The 10,684-nt window shown below is 40.1% G+C and overlaps 3 protein-coding genes across 3 annotated transcripts in view; 2 read left to right on the top strand and 1 right to left on the bottom strand.

Moving 5' to 3' along the window:
• LOC115770298 (titin) overlaps nt 1-959 on the top strand; it is a 57,902-nt gene extending 56,943 nt beyond the window's left edge. Inside the window, exon 23 of the mRNA XM_030715534.1 lies at nt 69-959. The gene's annotated coding sequence lies outside the window, so the exon portion shown is untranslated. The remainder of the gene's footprint in view (nt 1-68) is intronic.
• A 756-nt stretch (nt 960-1,715) lies between these two features.
• Nucleotides 1,716-4,578, top strand: LOC115770159. The gene is made up of 3 exons (XM_030715318.1): nt 1,716-2,308; nt 2,498-3,092; nt 3,235-4,578. Exons 2-3 carry the CDS (start codon nt 2,501-2,503, stop codon nt 4,209-4,211), a joined length of 1,569 nt encoding a protein of 522 aa, XP_030571178.1. The 5' UTR covers nt 1,716-2,308; nt 2,498-2,500; the 3' UTR covers nt 4,212-4,578.
• Nucleotides 4,579-4,604: 26 nt separating this feature from the next.
• LOC115770160 (peptidoglycan-recognition protein SD) lies at nt 4,605-5,330 on the bottom strand. The gene has a single exon (XM_030715319.1). The coding sequence runs from the start codon at nt 5,289-5,291 to the stop codon at nt 4,722-4,724; it is 570 nt and encodes a 189-aa protein (XP_030571179.1). The 5' UTR covers nt 5,292-5,330; the 3' UTR covers nt 4,605-4,721.
• Nucleotides 5,331-10,684: the final 5,354 nt, after the last annotated feature.

The following is a 10,684-nucleotide window of genomic DNA, read 5'->3' as shown; positions in this document are numbered from 1 at the left end:
GTCGCCTATATGCAAAATGAATTGAATATCTTTACTAAATTCTAATTTTCTTTCATATACTTTTGCAGACAAGATGTTCAACTAAGGATGCGATTAAAAACGCATCCTCTATCGGATTACTGACTATGAAACACTCTGAATGGGACTCCAGATCACCAACTTTAGACGTCACGGACCTTGATTATCTCAAACTTGAATAAGAAACTAGCAAATTCGTCATTTTTTCATCAGTATAAACATTTTAAATGAATTTGAAATGCAACACATGAGTTTTAAATACTTATAAATATTATAAAAATTGCAAAATTGAATATGGCAAGCATTACTTGTTTCGCATTTTCTGTAATTGGCTTTAATGTTTTAACATTTAAAATAAAAATCAAATCTTATAAGGAACAACAATTCTTGAGCTAACGCATTGTAACGAAATGCAGAATACACATTCGCTTTTAATTTGATGTAGTTATACTTATATGTATCTATTAAATGAATCGCTTATTATTGTAGTTTAATTTAAGCAAAATATACAAGTGCATATGTAAAGAGCAAGTAGGAAAGGAAAGGCCTGGGAAGTGAAATGCTTTTAAAGTCTCATTTTTTACAAGAACCAAGCAAATTTTTACGCTTGCATATTTTAATGAAAAATATACATACAATATTATACAATAACAAACCGAAATGCATAGATAAAATTTAATAACACCTATATACAAAAACACAACCAATAATAATAATTCACATAAAGCCGCAACATACAAAAGATTCATATACTTAATGCTAATTTTCGTAATGCACACCTTGCAGTGTATTCATAATATTCTTACATATTACAAGATTTAAACGTCTTAGCATCACCAGTGTAATGGGTTATAAATAAAATATTTGTGTTAAAAACATACAGCAAATAAAAAACAACAAAAAACATTATTTGTATTGTAAACCACACGCGTATGAATAACCAAATAAAATGCTTAATAAAAATTGCTTTAGATGTTTTAAATCGATTGTATATAATTTCCATTAATGTTCTTATTTATGAATATAAGTTCCTGGTTCACTCGAATGCAGCACAATTTCAGCGGAAACCTTTTCCGATTAGTTCTAATTCGTTATTATAGATTTAAACTGGTATTAGATGGAAAATTTTAAATTTTAAATTAGATACCGCAATTTAATACCAAATACTTGTCAGACAGACGGAAACTATTTTTCTGCGCAAGTATTAATGTTCTTATTTATAAGTTCCTCATTCGCCGAAGAAAACGGTTAGTTCTAATTCGTTATAGATTAAATCTGGTATTAGATGGAAAATTTCAAATTTTGAATTAAATACCATAATTTAATACCAAATATAACGGTTAGGCAGAGGGGAATAACTTTTCTGCGCAAGTACATTTGATAACCATTTAGTACTGACTGCGTGCACTTAAAATGGTGAGCAATCGATTCGATGAGAAAAAAGGTAATTTTACAACCAATTCCAATGTGTGGTTTGAAACCCCGCTGTTTCGGTTCAGATTGATAATTGTGTGCTTTTTGTGGATTATTGTCTGCACAGCGACATTTTTTGTAATGAATGTTCATGGAACAATTCCTACGGTTGAGTTCATACGTGTATAAGTTTAAAACTGATTTGCCTAAATTGTCAAGCACTACATGTAAATGTACCGAATGTAAAGGAACCAGTTCTGTAAGCAACTGGTTCGTTTAGTAGGTAGCTCGACAACACTGGATAGCACACATTACAGCTGACGACGAAAGCAACAGCTGACGAAGCAGCAAGACGAAGCGAACAAGCAATACTTCGTGCGTATGGAATAGAAAATTGGAAAAAAGGCAACTGCACAGTGAAAAAGTGATGGAAAAATGTGGTTTTTAAGCGAGTAATTGCGTAGCAGTTAAAACCCAGTTCAATAAAATACGAATATAAATAATTCAACGCACAAATAAGCTATGAAATTGCTGCCAAAATTTCTTATTCTTCGTCGTTGTTGCTATCGCATTTCGTATTGAGCTGACAGAAGCCAAGAAGCAGATGACAGATGCAAAACTAAAATCTACGTGCAAATTTGTGAAATTCATTGAAGATTAAGATAACAAACGAATGCTGAGGCATTGGTGCAAATAATTCTAATTATACAACAGCCCAACTGTGTTCCCCTCAAAGGCCGAAACTGGTTATACACACAGCGACGACAACGACAGCGACGACGAAGACGGCGGCGACGGCGACGACAACGGCAACGAAGGAACGGGAGCAGCAGCAGCAGCAGCAGCGAAAGGCAGTTCGACGCAGCGGAGAGTGAGGGTTAGTAAAAATCGATTTGTTGCACAAAACGCCACACACACACACACAAACACACAACTGTGACAACCCTGTGCACGAGGGCGAGTGGTTGACATGGGCGGGGCGGGACCTGAACGTGGACGAGAAGCTGAAAAGCTGACGAACTATTCTGATGGGATGCACATTACAATTTGTTGTATACATTTCCAGGCAATGGAAAAAATCAAACTAAAGGTTATTGGCGTGCTGCGCGAGCGCGACGGTGGCACGAATGTGAATCGCAGCAGTGGCGTCTCTGCTGGCGTTGGCAGTCATCAGGTGGGCGTGGGCGTGGCCGTTGCAATTGGGGTCACGCAGGACAATGGCAATGGCAACGACAACGGCAACGCCCCTGGACCAGAACGCAACGATGCACATGCACTAAATGCAGCTGGTGGCGGCGGTGCAGTTACCGGAGCGGGGGGTGCGGCACGCACCTCGGTCCTCTCCCGGCCGCAAACATCAAAAATCAGCGCACTTGATCTGGCAGGCATATTGAACACGAAGCGGCGACTCGAATGGACCAAGGAGTGGCTGCGAAAGAACCAATCCGAATTTCTCAGCAAGGAAAATCTGCTCAGCGAGCTGCAGTCACGCAAGGACGAGTGCTACCATTTGAATTACTTCCTAGCCATAACCGAGAGCCAATTTCGATATCTGGTACAGAAACTGGAGCCCATCATCAGCCAGTATGCGCCTCAGCGCAAAAAGAAATCCTTCAGCGCCGAGGAGCGTCTGGCCATAACGCTCAAGTATTTGGCAACGGGTAAGCATTGCTCGCAGATTGACTCTGAATCCATTTAACAATTTCTTGACTCATTTACTTATATATATATATGTGTACGTTGCGTACATGCAGATCGATGTGCATCCATTTGGTAATGTGTGTGTGTATGTCTTTGTTGCAGGTGAAGTGCATTCTTGTCGAAACTACTGCTTCCGTGCCTCCAAATTTGTGATAAACGAAATGATTGCCAATATCTGTCTGGGCTTCTACGAGCACCTCAAGGACCAATACGTGACACTACCAAAGACTGATGAGCAGTGGCGCAACGCGGCCACGGACATGGAGCGCAAACACAACCTGCCCCAGTGCGTGGGTAATCTGTTTATGCGCAGCATTCAGCTGCAGAACAGCGTCAGCAACGACGATCGCAAGCGTGCGGCCGTCATCTTTACGGCCATTGTAGATGCGGACAACAATTTCCAGTATGCGAAGGTGGAGCGTGCGGCGAACAGTCGGCCAAATGATATATACAACCAGACCACTGCCGTTGAGCTAATCGAGCACAAGATGCAGGCGTTAGAGGCTCAATCGGAGCCGCATCGCAAGGGCTACTATCTGGCCGGTGATGCAGTGCTGCCCAGCACATCCTATTTGATCAGTACGCGCAATTTGGCCAAGGAGAGCCCCGCGTATGCTGCGCTTGAACAGATTAATGCTCATGCTGAGCAAACGATGCGCATATTGTGCAATATATTTCCCATACTGGCGCAACCACTGCGCGTCAGCGAGAAGCACATCGGGGAGGTGGTGTTAGGCTGTGTGGCATTATATAATTTCCTGCGGAAGACAGACGATTCGTTTCGGCGCAACAGTGACAGCATAGTGCAGCAGCGAGGCGGCATGGAGCAACAGCAGCCCGCCTATGTGGACAGTGAGGACATCGACGAGGACTGCATCATGCTGGCCACCGAGGAGGAGCTGCGCGAACGAGCCGAGTTTACGCCTAGCGTTGGACTGACCACCTGCTTTCAGACGTTGAGCGCACAGCGTGGTGATACGCCCGAGGGCCAAGCCAAGCGAGACTGGCTGCTCCAGCTGCCAATAGTTGGGGCACAACAGCAAAATGGCAATGCCACCGCGAACGGGGGTATATATTAGTGCAATTTTACCTAAGTACTTTACGAATTTTGTATAGTTCCTTGTTTTCTATTTCTATTTTCTAAATCATAATCTATATCTTATATATGAATTGGCATTGGCATTGGCATTGATTATGTTGCTAGCCATAGTTTTGCCTCTTTCTTCTGCATTAAGTGAGCTGTTCTTTTGCTTCTGTGCTTTAAGGTTCTGTAAAGTTAGTTTAGGTTTTTAATTTGGAAGTTCAGTGAAATGCTATGTGTGATGTCTCAAATCTCTATTGTGGCCCAGTGCTCCCGGGGAGCTTTGCGAATGCGACAACCAAACGTTTAGGCGCGCGAGTATCGAGATGAAAGAAAACAAAAAAAAAAAAACAAAAAAAAAAAAACGAAATAAGAAAACAGATCAACAAAATTAAAAGTTTAGTATTCGTATTTAAGCAAACAACAAATTATACATAATTATATTTACAATAAATGTGTAAGGAATGGTCTTTACGTGTCGAAATCTAAGCACGGCATCTACTTAACATTAAATACTGCTCCAATGCGGCCAGCTCTGCACGACAACGTACAACGCATCTCCCGGACTTTTGGTGGCGCTCAGCTGACGATGGCCCACCAGCTGATAATTCTCGGCAAGCTGACCCTGTCTGACAGCATGATCCAGTAATGACTGTGCAGCAGCCAGAGCTGCATCCGTTGGCGGCTGCTCCTCGAAGTTTCCAATGAAGGCAATGGCCAGGTTGCCGGCATTATTACCAGCCGCAATTGCGCCCTGTTGACTTGGACTGCGTCCCTCGTAGACAAGGCCATTGCCGCCAACCAAATAGTGATAGCTAATATCCGAGTACTTCATTCTCATCATCTGGTACGTCTGAATGCTGGCCACCTGGGCCGCACAGCTCTGATCATCGGTGCAGCCACGCCCAGCCGTGTGAGCGATAATGGCCCGGCTCAGCGGTAGCGTCATCATCGTCATTTCCCCATTTGGCGGCCGGGCGCGCCAATCCACGCGAGAAACTATGGACAGCTCAGTCTGCCCATTGACAGCGGCGAGTGCCATAAGAAAACCAAAAAGCACGCTCCAGCTAAAGCTCATCTCGGTGCGGATCTCGACAAGCAACTGAACTGCTGCTCGCGAATGCGCTGCGAACTTATTGACCGCTGATAATCAGCCTGCCCCGAAGCAGCGATTAACTACACTAGACCACAAGAGCTGAGGGGAATTTTCTGTGGCGTCACATAAAAAAACATTTACCTTTGTAATCATCTGCGAGGGCTATTTTAATAGTTGCTGCCGATGCTGAAAACGCGTTTTTCAGTTTTAAATAAAACCCTAAAAATTAGTTGATCAAATAGAAGATGTTAATTTAAATTTATTTGATTTGATATTTGATCTAGGCTATTACCCGATCGATTGGCATTAAAAAAATGAAAATCTAACTTTTGACCCTAATCGACAAAAAAAGCAAGGGGTTACATCACGTTTTTTGTCAAAATCGGGGTCGATTCGAAAATCAAAACTTTTTTCATAGTTTTTTTTGAATATCTCGGGTGAATATCGTCTGATTTTAGAATGTTATACCTTTTTTAATTCGTACGGATCCCTACTTTCAATTTGCATTCAATCAAATCAAAAATCGATGGATTAAAAAAAGTTGTTGGCCAAAAATCGATTCGTTTGTAAAGTCAACCTTTTTTGATGATTTAATTGAATATCTAAGCCAAATATTGTATATTTTTGGAATGATATACCATTTTTGACTCGTAAAGATCAATACTATCGATTGGCGTTCAAGAAATGAAAATCTAAATTTTGACCCAAATCGACCAAAAAAGCAAGGGGTTACATCATTTTTTTTCTTAAAATCGGGGTCGGTTCAAAAATTAAAACCTTGATAATTTTTTTACAATATCTCGAGTAAATAACATCCGATTTTTGAAAGTAATACCTTTTTGAATTCGTACGGAATCCTACTTTTATTGGCATTCAATAAAAGTAACAATTGAGTGGTAACAAGAAAGTTGTGCATAAAAAACGGTTTGGTCATGTTATCGAACTTGCTTTGATGATCTCGGCCAAAAAATTAGATCGCTATTCATGGCACCTAGTTGACCTATTTATCCTTGGCTATTCAATATCATGGATATAGTCCTAGCGAGCCTAAAGGACCGAGCTCTCGCAAAATGCGCAAGAACATGGTCCATAAATATGTATGCTTTTCTTTTCAGCAGCCTGGATGGTTCCTAGTTGACTTGCATATCCTTGGTTATACCATATCATCGATGTAGTCCTTGGGAACCTAAAGGATCATATCCCTGCAAAATGTGCATTGAAATGGTCCACAAACATGTATGATTTTTCTTTCAGGAGCCCTTTTACATTAGCTGCAGCTGCAACTGTTGTTTAACAGGCGGCTTACAGCGATCATTTTACATAGACTGCTAATTAACAGCACTCATTTTAATTGAGTTACATTTTTGCCCCTTAATGCTATGCAATGAAAATTTTTATCGTCGACCTTCTGGGGATTTCTGTTCGCCTGGTATTTGAGCGTAATTTTAGGGCAAATTTGGGGCGTAGCCGCCGATCAGGGCGCCCCGTATGGGTATGCAATGAATTTTTTCGGACGCAAAAATATTGTACATCGACCTTCTGGGCATTTCTGTTCGCCTGGTGTTTTTCGGAAATTTTAGCTAAAATTTGGGACCCAGCCGGCCGTTAGGGCGGCCCTTTTGGGTATGCAATGAATATTTTTTGTCGACCTTCTGCGTATTTCTGTTCGCCTGGTATTTCGGCAGGTTTTTAAGAAAAATGGAGATATGACGTTCCAAAACGACATAACTCCAGCGCCAGCGGTTGCCGATGGAGATATGACGTTTCAAAACGACATAACTCCAGCGCCAGCGGTATGCAGTGGATTTCTAAAAACCGTTGATTTTTGAATTTTTAAATAAAAAAACAGGAATTTCGCTTTTATTTTCAATTTATTTATGTTTAAATTAATAAAATTTATAAAACTTCTTAATTATTTCTCTTAAAATTATATAAATCGAGCATAAATTATCATTATTGCTTATTTCAACTTAAAATAACTATATCTGGCTTAATTTAAGTCCGATCCTGAAAAAATCTGCTTTGCCACTCGTGGAAGTCCTAAGAGGTCCTTGTAGTCCTTAATTTGGAAGTCTGAAAAGATAAAAACACATTTTAATTAAACAGAGCAAAAAATATATATGGAGTAATTTTTGCAAGGAAAAAAGGCCATAACTTAGGCATGTCCTTGCAGATTTCCAAAGGACATGGTGCGTTAGGTTCGCATAGACCCCCTGCATCGATCTGCATCAAAAAAATATGGGGTCATCTAAGAACCCCAGGACTTGTATTTTTACTTGTGAAATTTTCATCCCGGAGCGCACGGAAATGGCCCGAAAACACAAATCCTTGAATATCTTCAAAACTAGCAGGACGATCTTAATGAAGTTTGGCCAGTTGGTAGTCCTGGTTAATACAATTTATTTGCCGCAGGACTTGTCAGGATACGCCAGGATATGGCCGAGCTATGGCCTGTTTTCTTTTGCAAAAATTGTCCTTACAACTTCGCCTTTTAAAGGACTTTCGTCCTTTTTGTTATATTTTCTTAATTGGGAGGACGAGCACTATCTACTGTCCAAAGGACATCCCGATAGTCCGTCAAATGGCCAAGTTAGTCCCGAATTTTTCGTTTTTACCACTTTTGCGACTAAACCCCTAGGAAAATTTTCGGTAAAATTTTTTGTCGAATCATGGAAATCCTTGAATGCCAATCGATAGTCCTGCTCTCCACGAGTTCAACACGGTATATCCTTCCGATATCCTTAAGGATTTAGCCGAGCTATGGCTAATTAAAAAATGTCCTTTTTAGAAAATTGGCAATATCTCTGAAACGGCAAGGACGATTTTGTTGTCCTTTGGACAGTTTAAGGTCCTTGTTCATACGAATTTTTTGACACAGAACTTGTCAGGATCCGTAAGGATACGGCCGAGTGCTGGCTTTGATAATTTACGACAGAATTGTACTCATATCTAGACCGTCTGAAGGACTTTCGTCCTTTTCATTAAACATACTGGATTGGGACGATAAGGACTCACGGTCGGCAAATGGACATCATGATCGGCAAGGATACGGCCGTTCTACAACCTTTTATCTTTGCAGACAAAAATGACATATTCTAAATAAGCAGAGCAAGGACTGCATGTTGTCCAAAAGTCGCCAGAATGGTCCTTAAGGTGGCCAATATCTCGGCAAAAATAAGAACGATTTTGATGTCTTTTGGGCAGATAACAGTCTTTGTCCATATGAGTTGATTGACACAGGACTCGTCAGGACGGCATTTATACGATTTTCACAAAAAACGTGGTGTAACCCCTTGCTATTTTGTTGAATTTGATTAAAAATTTGTTATGATAAGAAATTCCAACATCGGACATTATTTGGCCGAGATATTCCAAAAAATCATCAAATCCTTTACAACTTAACTTAACAACTTTTACCCCATCGATTTATAATTTTATTGAATTCCAACTAATAGTAGGAAGCCGTACGAATTTAATAAGATATAACATTTCAAAATCAGACAATATTTACCAAAAATATAAAAACAAAAAAAAACATTTTTATTCGAGCCACATCTTCCTAGGAATAAAAAAAAACAGGTTCGAAAATCAAAACTTTGTTGATAATTTGTTTTTGAATATCTCGAAAGGTTCGGAATATTTAAATGTTATACCTTTTTGAGTTCGTACGAATCAGATGAATCGATGGGCCTTCATTATTGATTGGAATCCGAATTGACAAAAACGGCATCGAATTTAATTAAGTTATTGATTAATGGGGTCAGTCAGTCAATAATTGAGTACAAATTTGATCTCGTTATAAAGAGTTGTTTGCCCTGACGGACTTAAAGGCAAACTGATTAATTTGTGAAGAACTAGAGAGCTAAAAATTGTTCCTAAGTTGGAAACTCCAGATGCATCATCAAGACAAACAATTTCATAAATAGAGATTTTGTAACTTAACAAACTTGCGAAAAGCTAAAATCTATTTGCAGTGGTTGTTGTGCTTATTGGGAACTTACGCTTACATCATATTCGCAATTCGAGTGGGATTCACCGCGGGTAAGGTTCTTCACTTGCCGTAACTAAGACATTTTAATACATTTTACATTATGTTAATTCTTACGCGAGCCGAAAAAAAAAACCACTACTTGACACAGATGTGCTTCACAATAATTTAATTAAAAAAGTTTCGTAATTAAATGCAAAAGTACAGCAGAAGTAAAGCCAAAATGGAATGCAATCCATTTGCCGAGTCGTGCGGGTGCGGGCAAATCCAAAAGTGACAACGAAAATGCAAGTAAGCGCCCCCCAATTAAAGCCAAAAGCGAATATAAAGTGTCATAAAAAACGAGAAAGAAAGGCTATCTTAGGCTATCCTCGAAGATCTAATACCCTTGCAGACCCAACCTTTTCCTAGTGCTTTGTCCGTATCTGAGAAGCACAGGGAAAATAGTTAATGTCGAGTTTGGTTAAGTTTTCGACCGATCGTTCCTATGGCAGCTATATGATATAGTGGTCCGATCCAGCTGGTTTTGACATATGTGCTGCGTGCAACAGTAAGAGGGACTTCTGCTAAGTTTCATAAAGAGACGGACAGACGGACATGACTATATCGAGTCGGCTGCTGATACTGCTCAAGAATATATATACTTTATGCGATCGAAAATGTCCCCTTCTACGCGTTACACATTTAAAGACAAAATTATAATATCCTCTGCAAGGGTATAATGAAAGGAGCAGGGGGCAGGAGGATGGAAAAGCCGCAACAAAGCCAAATGCAGCAGACACTGCAAGCAGCTGGGAAAAGTGCTGAAAAGCTGTGGAAAAACTGTTTGGGCTTGAATTGAAGTGTGCTCTATGCCGGGCAAATATTCAAGCCAATGCGTCTGTTTTGTGCAGTTGCTTAGCTAAGCGACTTGTTTGTTGTTCAACTTCTAAAATCTGCAGTAAAAACACACATATATATATATATATATAAGTATTTTTTTGTCAACTCAATTTTGCTGTTTTGCTTTGGATAAAGTTTCGACAAATGCACTTGCCACGCCCTGTTGGGAGCCGAGGCGGCGTTGACCTGGCGGCTCATTTGCAAAATTGTCGGATTTATTTCGCTAATTGCTGCTCATCCGTTTAATTAAAATTAAAAGAACACGCGCAACTTAAAGAAAAGTTTTCTTTCTGTTTTCAATTTTTTCTTCAGCTATGCGCATTTTGAGGAATTTCGCATTGGGCACGTTTAGTTTTTGTCGCTGCAAAAACAACAAGTGCAAAGTTACTCGAGCACCTGGCAATAACAAGAGCTCCCAGCTCCCAGCTTCGAAATAGGCTGCACAAATTAAGATCTAGGCAGGCGGCGTTTAGGCCACGTTAAAGCGAAGGTGTCAATTGAGCCA

The sequence above is a fragment of the Drosophila novamexicana genome, unplaced genomic scaffold (genome assembly GCF_003285875.2).
Source record: "Drosophila novamexicana strain 15010-1031.04,08,12 unplaced genomic scaffold, DnovRS2.1 tig00004555-arrow-pilon, whole genome shotgun sequence".
In the NCBI taxonomy this organism is placed as follows: Eukaryota; Metazoa; Arthropoda; class Insecta; order Diptera; family Drosophilidae; genus Drosophila; species Drosophila novamexicana.
The sequence above is the reverse complement of the archived record's forward strand: the minus strand, read 5'-3'. Positions and strand labels throughout refer to the sequence as shown.

Bases quoted from the DNA above. Each gene is read 5' to 3' on its own strand.
- LOC115770159 (XM_030715318.1), top strand. From the start codon at position 2,501: ATGGAAAAAATCAAACTAAAGGTTATTGGCGTGCTGCGCGAGCGCGAC. The intron at 3,093-3,234 runs GTAAGCATTGCT...TCTTTGTTGCAG, and splicing joins GCTCAAGTATTTGGCAACGG to GTGAAGTGCATTCTTGTCGA.
- LOC115770160 (XM_030715319.1), bottom strand. From the start codon at position 5,291: ATGAGCTTTAGCTGGAGCGTGCTTTTTGGTTTTCTTATGGCACTCGCC.